Source organism: Aphis gossypii, chromosome 2, assembly GCF_020184175.1.
Source record: "Aphis gossypii isolate Hap1 chromosome 2, ASM2018417v2, whole genome shotgun sequence".
In the NCBI taxonomy this organism is placed as follows: Eukaryota; Metazoa; Arthropoda; class Insecta; order Hemiptera; family Aphididae; genus Aphis; species Aphis gossypii.
Window position 1 is genome coordinate 1305753 of NC_065531.1, and position 15127 is coordinate 1320879.

Here is a 15127-nt window from a genome sequence, read left to right on the forward strand (position 1 = left end):
ACAATTTTGGATTTTTTTTTTTTAATGCTATTAATCATTTAGATATTAGAATTGTATTTTTATCAATATTTTAATTAGTTTTTTTGGATTGAAATAATTAAATAATACATATTAAATGTTTGCAAAACCTGCTGTACTAATGTAGCGTGCGATCTATCACATAGTTATACCTATACGCTTTATCTGTAATTTACATTATTACTGTCCAGTTCTTTTTCGGTGATTTATCGTTAAAGTTATATTTCATCTCCGATAATAATTGGTATATAATTAATAAAAATCATTATTAGTTGATAATATTAGTGTGCTCGTACGGATGTTTAACAGAAGAATGAACTATTCATGAAACTGTTAACCATCAAGACAATTATATTGACCCCTTAACAAGTGTGCATACACAGGGCGTTGAAAGATCCTGCAAGGAACTTGCAATATATATTTGATAATACAATACACATGTTAATCAGGAATATTATATTTAAGAATTATGTATAATAATTATACTACATTATATAGTATATATAGTGTATATTATAATTTTATTTATATTTTGATAAATTTATTCAAATAGCCAATAGGTACTCTATATACTTTGAGCTTTAAGCAGTTAAGGCTTTAAGTATGTGTTATTTTATAGTGTAATACTAAATAAAAATAATATCATTCATAATATATTAAAGAAAGTTTAAAGATCTCTACTATTAAAATATCTTTGATACGTAAAATGTAGTTGACGTCATAAATATTTATTAATTTTGTATGGGCGTATAATAATATCGTTCTACGCTCAACTAAATATTAAGTATTGAGATCACGGTGTATTGCATTATTTTAATAAAATTAATAAAGGCAACACAATATAATAAGTAACAATAGACCGTGCATATTGGCAAGAGGGGAAATAATAACTTCAAGCGTGTGATACTGTTATATATATGAAATCATTTAGCTATGGTAACAAACAAGTGAACGGTTAACTTTATTTATTCATAAATCATAAATATTAAACATTATCATATTATCGTTGAAATATGTGTATTTTCAATTCAATTTTAGTTAAATTTAAAACGTATACTAGAAATTTCAGACGTAAAGTTAATGAAATATTTTAAGTACTTAACACAAACTTTAATATAAACAAAATATTACATCTTGTGATATACGCGTGGTTTATGAGTTATAAATGGCTATATATTTTATGACATTAATCATTACTTAATATTCTATCATTTTTAGAATCTCATTGAGAATTAGTATTTCAGTTTTAGTTATTTTTTATATATATTATATTATAATATTCAATAATCTATAAAAAAAAACCATATGAAGGGATACTGTAATACACTTGATAAAAACAATATATGAAAAGGATAAGGCAGATGCTACTGGAGTCAACTAGGGGTGTAATGCTAATCGTATATCATAACACGTGGTTAAACGGAGGGTTATAGTGTTATTGAACAAATCAAAATATATAGGGAGACTTGGAGCGAATACCCTAATTTAGCAAAATATTTATTAAATTTGACATACGTTTCGACACACGACTGATGCCGTAACAAATTAAATAATTTGCTAGCGCTTAATATATTATTATATACATATATATATACACACACAGAATTAAAAGAAGGATTTATATATTATACAACTCATATATCATACATCATCTCATAATATTTACTGCTGTCGTAAATCGTAATAATTGAAATTACTTTTTTTGCTAAAATATATTGATAAGTTTCATTAGTTTACGTTGTATAAAAATGTTTAACATTTATACTAATTATAAACTATTTGGTTTTATAATTTAAAGTTCTTACATTTTTTTCTTAGTTTTTATTTTTATTACTTATTATATTTTAATTTTTTGTATGCAATATTACTTTAGCTTTATATTCTTAAGCATAACTTTTTTTGTTGAAATTCTTATGAGTAAAATTGAATATTAATCGAGTATGTAAATATATAAAGAATAAAAAATAATTCTGCTTTGGAATTTTTGAAAATTGATGCTTAAGAAAGTAAAAAGTCTAAACAATTAGAGCAACACAAATTGTAATTTTGTAAAAATTATTATTTGCAATTATTAGATACAGGTACTTATCATAGGCTACTCAATACTGATCATCTTGTTTAAGAACAGCAAATATTTTTAAAAGATTACCTCTACCCACTTTAATAGACGAAAAAACTAAATAATATACAATTGTTTAATATAAGTTATAACTTAAAATGGGCACAATACTTATTTATAAACCCATATGCCTTATAGAAGTTTAAAAGTTGATTATTATAATTTATATAGTTGATAGCAACCTCGTTAACCGCAGTAGTTATAGGGGTAAATTAAACAAACTGTCCGCGCGCTCTTAAAATAAAAAAAAATCGTTCGGTACAACAAAAATTACCGCTCTGTTGTACATTAAGTGTTGAGTGATTCACTATAATAGGTATGTTAAATTCAAATTCAATGATGTATACGAAAAATGATAGTGATTGGAAACCGTCTATCAGTTTTTATCACTAAGTATATTTCATGATAATATATTTTTTTTGTGTAGCTATGTTATACCATATTATTATTACAAAATATTGTTATTAACTTTTGAATCAAAACACCTTACATTAAAATAGACTGATTAAGTCCACGCTATAGGTAGATAATATTATCTTAAAATTAATCTAGATATTTTTAATATTTATTCTGTTTAATATTACATTGAAAAATATACATAAAAGTTATACACAACAATTATTTTAATAATACTATTGAATTTAAATTCAATAAATTAAAATTTCCGTTTTTCTTTAATTTTTTGTTAGTTATTTCTGACTGTAAAAAAAATACACAGAATTTTTAATTTTGAACTCTTCATAAACTTTAAAGTACAAGCCGAATCCGATTTGCTATACAATACCATGCACCTCCAATCTCCAAAGTTTCGAAGTTTTTTTATTACTTATCGCGTACACAGACACACACAAAAAACATATCTTAATAAAATCAATACCATTCATCGCTTTGCTTGGAATCTAAAATTGAATTTAAATATATGCACTTACCATTTATATTTTATAATGTATTATAATGTATTATCATGTAATAACAACACAATATACATTTCTACATCATATATATATATATATATATATATATATATGTCGGTAGACAGTAGTCGTAATAATTTGCTACCTATAATTCTTCATAATTAGATAATTTTTTAGATGGATTTTTCCAGATTTTATTCATGTAAAGTTATTGATGTTATTTTAATAATCTAATCATGACGTTATGTCACATTCTATGTTTATTGCGTCCAATTAATTTTATCTTTCTTGTAATATTTATTTATTTATTTATTTTCTTGAAAAAGAAAAACGAACATTCAGTGCTTATTAATTATTGGCTTATGTAGATACAGATTAAGAAGGACAATTTCTATACTTCAGCTAGTACTTATAGATCTTTCATAATAGGCATGTTAATAAATTAACTTCAATAGTAACTAGGTAAGAGTAGTGTAATTTTCTGTTCATTGAAAAATGTCATTCGGCATTTACAAAAATTAAGTAAGTAGTTCGTTTATAAATTAAGTTTTTCTAATAAAAGAAAGAATTTTTAGTTTATTTTGTAGATACAACATAGTTAAAATTCTTTAATCTTTTTTTAGTCTATTAAGTTTAAAATTTTAATTCATGTAATTTGGTAAGATAAAAAGGCTTAAAAATATATATCAATATGCTCTTCGACGTTTGTACTTTTATTTAATTACGATAAGGACAACATGAGCAACTATGTAGACACTAGACAGTATGATAGTTTTTCTATATTATGTTTAATAAATTGATCAAAATCACAAAAATGTGTAAACTATTTAATTATAGTTAAAATGCATGACATATATAATTTTAATACATTAGTCTTAAAAATTAATTTTAAATTCATCATAACTCATAAGTATATAATAATATATATACTATATAGGTACTTATATGAATATACGTATAAGATTATCATATACCTTTATCAATAAATAATTGTATCAAACTACACAATATTAGAGTAATTCCATTTTCTCTTAACAGGAAGTATAATTTATACTTATATGATACATGTATATAAAATATACTATATTTTATGTATCTACCTTTCTTTCAAATTTGTTAACTGTTCTTTGAGCTCTCAAAATTGTAAGTAAGATTTTTAATTTGATTTCTCCTATACTTTATGAGAAAATATGTAAGTATCTAATTCAAAGTTTTGATGCTGGTTTTTAATCTCACTTATAAATAAATTTATAAATGTTGGTCCGGTGATGGTTAACTGCCTGATTTAAAGCTATTGATTAAAATTATAAGATAAATTCTTAAACTTTGGTTGTATTATATTTTTATTGTTATTATAAGAATCACATAGCTGTGTAGCCACATATTGTTGTTGGTGAATTTGACAAAATTAGATATTCTGACGTAAAATAACAATATCAGTTTTTTTGTATCTAATTTAAAAATTACAAGTCATAGAAACTTGAAATATATCATGGTTACTTAAATCATCATTTTCTATAGTCTACGAAACATAAAATATTTATAGATTGAATTTAAGCATTTTAAATGTATAAAATAGTTTGAAATATTTTTAGTTTAAAATTATTAAATTTTAAAGGTTATATAAACATGTTAGTTTAATATCTATAACTATGGATAACAGATAATACGATTAAGGATAATAAAGGTATACGTTATAATAAAAATATCTTTTTTCAAATGTTTTATACTTATTCATATTTTATGCAGTAAGTTAATAAAGGTATGTACTAAAATGCACCAAAAACGTAATACCGTACGAATTTTTTTTTATTATTATCAACAACTCAGGCAATGCATTTATAGTTGAAATTTTTTATGATTTTATACAGAATTATACAAAATAATATTTCAATATAGCGAGAGGGATGAAACGGACCAACATCTGCTTGCGTTACCATTGGTTGTTCCATGGACCAATATCATGCTTTTACAAAAGGGGAAATACGCCCCCGGTAAACTCGATGTATTTTCTCTCATATTCAAAAGTACTGCACAATGATGAGCAACGGATTTGTGACTACGGGTCATACACCCACTTGGGATTCAAGTTTGACGAATACAGTAAGTAGGCATTTTTTAACAAATATCTAGAATAATTAATATAGTTGTTAATGCAAAAAAATAAATATTTTTAAAACTTTTCTATAGTTAGTTTTTACTTGTATAAAATTTTAACATACGTAGACCGTAACTAGTTATGAGGTAGGTATCATTTATGCTGAATTATATAGTTTTATATACCTATCTTAAATTAAGGTAAGGACATATCGATTCAGTTCTTCTTTTATTATATTAACATTTTTTTTTTAATTTAAATACATTTTTAAAACTTTTTTAAAATCATATGCCCTTGTATATACTTAATAATACTCATGATTTATTTTCGGGATTTTTAATCCTTTGGGGATATGTATAAAGCCCTATATTGCTTAATGTCTTGATATTATATTAATAAATAATAACGATTAATCTTCTTATAAATTGCTATGGAATGTGATAACATAATTGGCCTAATCTGAATTATCTATAAATGTATAATATTATAATTTATTATTACAATAATACCTTGTATTGTATTGAACATTAACAGGATAGTCAAAGTTATGATGAATGTTGGCCGGATGCTCATCTTTATCATCACCATCATCATTTACACCACCACCATATTCACCAACACTCGTCTACAGTATCTCAAATGTGGCCAAATCCGCATAACCATGCTCAGCAACAGAGTATAACTCAAAATGCTGTACCCAGGTAATACATCATAATTCAATTATATATACAATACCAATTCTGTCTACCGCATACTATTATATCTATTTTTTTGTGATAATTTTATGTCAAAATATAGTCTTGAGTACACCATGTACGAAAAACATACATAACATACTATAACAGTATTTAATATGTGTGAATGCATTGGTTTTTTTGTACATTTATATAAATTATTAGGTAAGAAAAGCTGTATTTACAAAGCTAGTAGTAAGAGATACCATCACTATATGGGGAAATTTTTAAGGTATTTAGAGGCGATACACTCGGTGGTTTTACTTAACCTATTGTCCAGTATTAGTAATCTATTATTTTTTATACATATTTTATCAACTTTATTTCATTTTTGTTATCATGTTCAAAAAATTGTATTACCTAAAGATCACAATAACTGAAAGTTTAAAATTATTTTATTTTCAAATATTAGATATCATAATTTGCGTGGTACTTTCACAGGCGCTAAAAAGACGAAATCATAAACTAGATACCATTATTGAGCATAACAATACCTATAAACTTAAAACAATATATAATATATAGCTGGTACCAAATGTTACAATACTCATTTATACTTTATAGGATTTATATATAGATTTATATAGATCATATAATTATTTATAGTGGCTTGTTTAATTCATTATTTTAAACTTTATAAAATATTTAGTATGATAAAAATAGTAGTATAAGAAAATGACTGGTAAAATAATAAAACTAAGTTTCTAGAATATTAGAAATGAAAAAAAAATTAAACATTCACTTTTATTTCTATTAAGTTCTTAAACTAAATAATTATTTGAATGACACGATTTTTAAGGAGAGGGTAATATCAGTGAATTAAAACTTTATTTAAGACTCCAAAGTTATAAGTATGTGTCTTTTAAAATAAACGTATGTATTAAATATTTCTTGTAAAAAATGATACATAAAGTAAAAGTATGTAAGTAGATTATGCATGAACTGTATGTGGATAGTGGACCTTGGTTTAGGTAGGTAACTGTTTGAAGATGTATTCATTGTTCTGCATTTATGTCACTTTATTGTTTAAAATTCCGAATCAAGCAGTTTTATTTGATTATTTAAATAAGTAATAGGGTATCACTAAATTTGTTTTTTAATATTTTGAATATGAATCATCTTCAATACTTGTAGTTAATTAATTAATTATTATTATTATTATAAATCAAACAAATGAAACAATAGAAACACAAGTGTATTAATATGAAATATGACATAATAAGACATAAGTGAGATAAGCAAAGAATTACATATAGTTACATTCTATAGAGATAATAATATTATATACCTCTATAAACTACATTATTTACTATACAACTGAAATTATTTGTAATATTTTATACTTTATACTTATACCCATGTTTTATATAATTATAAAACAAATTTTAAAATGTAAGTATATATAATATATCAGTAAATTTTAATAAATTTAAAATTTAAAAACAAACAAATAATTCTTTGTATATCACATACATATTATGATATATTCATTCTAATCATTTTATAGACATGTACAATGTAAATAGTAGGTAATAATTACTTAGAAAAATTATTTCTTTATTAATATAGACCATAGATACTAAATAGGTAGGTAAGTACCTATATCGCATTATTATTGCGTTTATGTTATAAACCTATATTATGCTATAGTATATTTATATAAAATAAATAATAATATTAATTAAATTTATAATATTGACATAAAACATCAATATTCGTAATTTATTTTGAACTCGTAGTAAAAATTTATAAGATCTTAAATTTTTATAGCAAAGTCTTAAAAATTGAACGCAAAATCCTTCGTTCATTAGTATTTTATTTTGTCACCAAAAAATTTAAAAAATTTAAAAACATGATTTTCTTTATAGACAATAGACATTTGAAGTTCGATAAACATAAAATTTTAATTGATTTAATTAAAGAACAATGATTTTAGTTATTTTTCTGGAATTCAAATATATTTGTAGGGAAATTTTCACATAGGTAGGTATCTATATTATTATACTTTACTATACTATATATATTAAAAATATTAAGATTAATTTAAGGTATCATGCCTATTTTATTACAAACAGTAAAATAAATAACTATAATAACATTATAAATAAATAATGAAATAAATTTAATAATAGGTACAGACTATCTTCACTCAAAATTATTTTTCGTACATACAATAGTTTATTATTTACTCATTTAATGCCAATTATATGTGGTGACATATTATAACACTTGATTTCAAGTGAACAATAAAATAATAATCTACTTACACATTCTAAATTTTTTTCAGACATTTAAAGTTCAAATTTGGGGAAAATTAGATATATTACAATGAAAAATACTGATGTTAATTATTTTGTTATAATTCAAAAACAATTTGAAGCTATTATACATATAAAATAATTGGCATAGCTAGGGGAGGGGTTGAAGGGGCTGCAACCCTCCACGAAATTTAAAAAAAAAATGATAAATTATTTTAATGGTCTATGAAAAACGTTACAAAAGTCTTAAATTATATTTTACTGATTTTAAATTATCAACGTTTTTTTATTAGTTGTATATTAATTAAATACTTCGGCATCTGCATGTTACACTTATGGAAGAACCTAAGTAAACCACCGCTGTGAAAAAATTGATGGCCTCCCCCGAAGAAAAATCGTGGATACGTCACTGTAATAAATAAAATATCTATACCATTTACTTATTTTACGGTAAGGTGATATTTACTCAAAGTTAATTATAATAATCAGAGCCTGATTTACCAAATATATGGCCCAGGAAAAAATAAAAAATAAATTTTTATTTCAACAAAATAATATATTAGTATATAATATTACATAGTTAGTGATAGTCATCGGTAGGCCCCTTGGCCACGTAGGCCAGGACAAATGTCTATTTTGTCCGTGCTTAAATATGACCCTAATAATAATATAAATGTATTAAATATAAATGATATAATAAATGCAAGATTCGTCAAAAATTAAACCAATTTACCATATAACCATATAGTAGTAAAATAAATTACTAGCTATAGTAACAATATGTACACACTATAGTACTAAACTATGCATATTCTTTTCATATATATAGTAGTCTATAGTTATAACTGGGGCTGGGATTTTAATGCCCTAAAAAATCTAAAAAAAATGCCCTTAAAAAAAATGCAAAAATGACTTAAAATTAATAAAAAATTTAAAAAAAATTGTATAATTAATTTTTGTTATTTTACGTTGTTACTTGTTTTGTTTTGTTGTATTTCTGTTTTCTTAATCAAGCATAATAAAATAATAATTAAAAAAAAAAATCGTTCAATATTTTAACTTGTTTTTGCTAGTACATAGGTATTAGCCAATAAGTATAAAACGGCGATAATTTAAGCGGAAAGTCCTAGTTATGATAAAATTGTTATCGACGATAATCGATTGTCATGCTATATAATTTATAAATCGTACCGTGGCGCGTCGGTAGTTAGCCGAAAATATCTTGTTAATCGCAACAATTTTCGTTCATTTTATGAACAAATTGTGAAAAATGCTCTAAAAACTAAGAAAATGCCCTAAAATGTATTATATAGTATAATAACAGTCAACAGAAATTAATGTATTAATTTTACAATGATATGTGTTGTTTTTTTTCGTCAGTTATTAGCTTTTTTTTTGGGAGGGGGGGGGGTAGAGAGGCAGTAAAAAGTATCAAATTTAAAATGGGGTTTTTGATTTTAAAATAGTTCTTTAGAGAAACAAATGCGAAAAATTCTCCAAACTTTTCTTACAATAATCGGGGAAAAGAAACTAAAGAATAACTAAGTTTTCTACGCTTTCTTATATGTATTTTATATAAAGGCCATATATATAATATATAATAAGTCATATATGTTACGGTAAAAGTACGAATACTTTAAAATTCAGACAATCACCTTTACTTTATAAGTTGGATTTATTCCATTATTTTTGTCTGATATATAGTCCATGAAACTTTTTTAATTTTCGAATGCATTCCCATAAAGGTTGCTGACCACTGGTTAATTATACCTGCCTAGTACCTTAAATATTAATAAGTTATAACTCATGAATTACTCGTACAAATTTTTTTTTCTATATTGATGAAATACTCCGAAAATTATTTGGCTTCAAAATATAAAATTTAAAATGTACAGGTATGTAGTTATTAAAAAACTGTAAAAAAACTTAAAAACCGATAAATAATAAAATATTTTTTTAGAAAAACTTTATTTTGACTGGAAATTTGATAAGAAATTTTTTCTAAAACATTAATATATATTATGAAATAATGATAAAATATTGAATAAAATATTGCTATAATTTAAAAATATTTTTCATAGTTTTTAAACTTTTACTTAGGCGTATAATATTATATTTTGTATAGGCATACACAACATTTTCAAATCATTTAGATATTTTTTTTTTGTTATCTAATATTTATAGTTTAAAGAAGCATACTGTATTACTAATAGTAATATAATATAGAGTTCGAATTTTAAAGCGTATGCTTCTTTCTTTATGTATGAGATAGAAATTTAATGTTTATATATATGTATATTCGTTTCACGTCATTCTGATTTCAAATAAACCAATTTATTTTTGTTTTTCTGCTTTTTTTTTATTTATTAATGCTTTTATTGCTTTTTTCAGTTATTTCAGCTGTAGAATTTTTATATGTTAATTATGCTACTATAGTAATAATAAAAAGTTGAATTAATAAGAAATGTAAAATCCCAGAATGCGGACTAAATGGTTGTATTAGATTATTATTGTTTTCGTTATCGGCTTGATTATTAAATACATAAAACGTATAGATTGTCGATCTACATATTATAGCCTACGTTCTACAGTACCTATACGGTCATTATGCCTTTAACATCGTTATCGACCATTTCAAAATTTAAGATTTAGTGTTGTAATTTGAAACCTCTCGTATAAACTATGAGTATACACCAATCACTACAGTGGATGTAAAAAGTTCGTTTTCTATAATGTTAAATATTCTGTCAGACAATATGGAGTCAGTTTCACTTCTGCAAATCTAGGGAAATACATGGTACATAGTTAATTCTTTTTTTTAATTTAAATTATAATTTTTCAAAATTTTTAATTTATTTTTATAACTAGTTCGTGTTAATTTTTGGTCACACTTTTTTTAAAAATAAATAAGTATAGGTAGGTATACTTCTTTTTTGCTTTTTTAAACAATCGTGTGCTTTTTTAGTTGCTTATTAGTTATTATATGCTTTAAAATCCGAGCCCTATATATTATAGATTTATATAATAATTAATAGCAATATATTTAAATGCTGTTAGGCTGACAGACCATTTCTTTGAGAATCGTTTTTTCATATTATATGCATGCGATGGTTTATCATTCAATTTTAATTCATCAAAATATTCTTTTAAAGTTTCTTACTCAGTACTCAATGATAAGTTACACTGCACAAAAAATTAATTTTATGTCACTTTTTACATAAAAACCATTTGTAGGTATTCTATTATTAGAGCGATCATTGTTTATTAATATTTTCCTATAACATTCGTTTTTTATAAAACCGATAGATTTTTATTACAATTTAAAATATAATAATTATAAAGTTATACTTTATACTTGTATATAAACTAGGTTTAATGATTATTAAATTACAACTATCAAAGATGAAGATTTGTATAAAATAAGGGTTATTTAATAATGAGTGTTTTGATTGGTTCCGATTATATTGATATTTTCCCCTTCTTTATCTTTCACAAAAAATTGAATTTGCAACCGACAAGGAGTCCCGAGTTTTAATTTTTATATACAAAATTAACGATGTCTTTTTTTATAAATCATGAATAATATATAGTATAAGGATACAGAATACAACTAAATACAAATATTTTCTTTGAAGAATAATAGTATAAACATACATATTATAAGTTTTTACTATAAATGAAATGTTGCATTTATATACGCGGCATCGGCCATGTTGTATTATTGTTGAAAATCGATTCGGACGAGTCGTCATAATATCACAGTATTATATTATATGTTATTGTTTCAGGGGTGGCAGTGGAAGTTCACAAAAATCGTCATCAATGGCGTCGTCGAAGAAAATTCGGCGGCGGGTGGCCACGCTGGCTCAACGGCGGGCGGCCAACATACGCGAGCGCAGGCGCATGTACAACCTGAACGAGGCGTTCGACAAGCTTCGGCGCAAAGTGCCCACGTTCGCGTACGAAAAACGGCTGTCCCGGATCGAAACGCTCAGGCTGGCCATCACGTACATCGGGTTCATGACCGAACTGCTGCAGTCTACCCCGTCGCCCGGTGGAGGTGGCGATGCTGTCCAGTCACCCGCGTCCGCGGCGTACGCTCTGCCGCCCCAACACCACGACATTCCCTACGCACCGTACTCTTTGATTCCGCCCGTCTAGATGAATGGTAAAGGTGTATAGGAACATTCCATGAGTCATCATTCGCGGCACGTAATACCCAGAAGCTGCGCATATTCTGTGCAATATATATATATATACATATCTAATATAATTTATATTATATACATGTCGGCCGCTGTGTACCGCCCTTCAGAAATCTACAATTATTCGTATTATTATCTGCAGCACAGAGATGTATTCAGAAATTTGGCACCCGGGTGCTTATGTTTTTTCACCCCCACTCCCCACATCCAAAAAAAGATTATTTGACTTTTTACACGTAAAGAGCGCGTCGGAACTTACTTTTCCGTGACCACTCATTATCGTTATCCTTTTTAGAATAAAATGAAAAAAATATATTAACTGATTCATGTTATTTTTCATTTTCATTATCAGAAGATGGGTTGTATAAAAATGTGATGCCGCCAAGGGCGATCGCCCTCTCTAGCCCCCCTAAATACGTCACTGCTGCAGCGAGTGCGAAATCGATCTGTATACCTATTTCCAATGTATAACGATTAACGATAGTTATTCAACATTAGTTCTCTCCAAATTATCATAACCTCTTCATCTAGTAACTAGATATGAGATTACGAGAATGACGAAATAAGTAAATATGACCATTGACCAATGACCTACGTTTTTCAATATTTAAATACTTGGAAAAAATAAACATTATAACGATAAAAGTTTTGATGTCGAAATCTGAATTTTAAAAAAATGCACCTCGTCGTGTAAATATAAGTTTACATTATAATATATTATTCGTAATTAGGCGTACACACTTTATACGTTTATAAATTATTGTAAAATATGATTTGTATTATTTTGTTATTATAATAATTATTTAAAGGTGACAAAATAAAACCGTTTAAAGTTTTTCTGACAATTTAAGATTCTGAACGAAGCTATATTAATGTATTAGTTTTATAATGACGTGTTGACGCATGTATTTTTGTCTGTCAAAACCTTAGGAGTATAGTAAAAAATATTCGATTGAGAATAGAAAAGGGAAAGTGAAAAATCGCCAATACTTTTCAAAATAATTGGAAAAAAGCTTAATTAAAATTATGGAACACCGAAAGTATATGTTACGCAATATCATTATAGTAGGTACCCATAGGCCATAAGTATTTTACAAAATGTATTTTGTAATTGTGTTGTTTTAAAAAATAAATAAGTAATGGTTTTCGATTTATGATGATAAAATTATCTTGTTAAAATCTTGGTGATTTAATCAAGTTATTCATCAGATTTCTTAAGTATAGAATTCTAAAATTATAAAACAATACGATAAACGAGTAAGCACAATTTTTAATATTAAGTAATTTTAATTTCTAATTTTAACAAAAAAAAAAAAATTTTTAATTTTTATTTATTAGTGACTACACTGAGTATTGGCTATTGTTTAAGTATATAAGGTATTAGGTAACATAAAACCGAAACTATTAACAGAAACTAACTACAGAATCACTATTATTAGGTACTTGGTCTTAATATTACCAAATGTAATTCTAGAGCAGCGTTTCCCAACCTTTTTAGTGTCGCGATCTACAAAATAAGTACCTTTAAAATATGATCAACCACTTCGTAACCATCCTATCTATATTATTAAGTTTATTAAGTACAAATTTTAACAATGAAAATATCATATCAATATATCATTAAACAATTTATTAACACACGAAATTTCGAAACTATATATTTATAAATACCACGTGAAGTACCTAACCATCCTAACTCCTAACCTAATTTAAACTTGTCTCAGGTATAAATTTTTTTTTTATTCAATAAAAAATTAAAAAATTTATATAAAAAGGTTCATTTTGTAAATCAGTGTTTTTATTATTTTTGACCAACGTGACCCTTGGTTAAGATGATCGCAACCCCCAGGTTGAGAAACGCTGTTCTAGAGAACACTCTCACAGTTTCACAATAGTTTAGACTCTAGACTCTGAGAGGTAGCATAAAATATTTAAAAATGAAATACGTTTATCTTACAATACTATTAGTGAATTGGTAAAAAATTAGATGTAAATCTAAAAAAATCTGCGTACTTAAATATTTAAATGTTTTATTTAATAGGATTTAATTAGAAAAGAAGTACACAACAATATATTTTTTTAAATAAGTCTCCGTCCGTTAACGCAATTAGAAGATACACAGGGGACTTGTACATCCCCAAAAATAATAATTAAAATATTTTATTCTATACTGTACATTGAAAAAAATAAGTAGGTACCTGCAGTTATGTTCTAAGCTGTCTGTGAGCTCTACACTAGTCAGTAGTCATGCATTCCCAAAAATATTGGTCTAGTTTTGCCTGGTGTCCCACTCAATTCATACACAGAATGACTAAATATTTTATAAAAAAACAATACATTCAAGTTTGTAAATTGTGTACAGTGTTTCATCCTCACGAGGATTTACCCATTGCGAATTACGATATCTTCTGAAATACTGGAGGTATCATAACTCTTTTTATTTTATAAGACTCATAGTAACACAAGACAGTAACTACAAGTATTCCATATTTTGATTTAATTTAATGTTTTGGTAAACAATTCAAAAAAAATTTATTTAATTGTTTTCAAAAAAATTTGAAGATATTTTGTAAAGTTAATGTTTCTGAAAATTATGATGTTCTTGAAAATAATGAAATAAAAATAATATTTTTTAAATATTTTACCAAAACATTAAATTAAATCAAAATATTAAATACTTGTAAACTGTAGATATTATCCTTACAAGTCTTATAAAATAAATGGAGTTATGATATCTCCATTATTTCAGAAGACATTGCAATGGGTAAAGCCTCACAGGAT

The 15127-nt window shown here is 25.4% G+C and overlaps 1 protein-coding gene across 1 annotated transcript; it reads left to right on the forward strand.

Annotated features, from left to right (window-relative positions):
• Positions 1–3409: 3409 nt before the first annotated feature.
• LOC114131677 (protein Fer3-like) lies at positions 3410–13500 on the forward strand. The gene is made up of 4 exons (XM_027996970.2): positions 3410–3573; positions 4923–5154; positions 5684–5850; positions 11930–13500. Exons 2-4 carry the CDS (start codon positions 5089–5091, stop codon positions 12300–12302), a joined length of 606 nt encoding a protein of 201 aa, XP_027852771.1. The 5' UTR covers positions 3410–3573; positions 4923–5088; the 3' UTR covers positions 12303–13500.
• The last annotated feature ends 1627 nt before the right edge of the window (positions 13501–15127 follow it).

Coding starts and splice junctions, on each gene's coding strand:
- LOC114131677 (XM_027996970.2), top strand. CDS start 5,089: ATGATGAGCAACGGATTTGTGACTACGGGTCATACACCCACTTGGGAT. Junction 5,155..5,683: donor ATTCAAGTTTGACGAATACA/GTAAGTAGGCAT, acceptor GAACATTAACAG/GATAGTCAAAGTTATGATGA. Junction 5,851..11,929: donor ACTCAAAATGCTGTACCCAG/GTAATACATCAT, acceptor TTATTGTTTCAG/GGGTGGCAGTGGAAGTTCAC.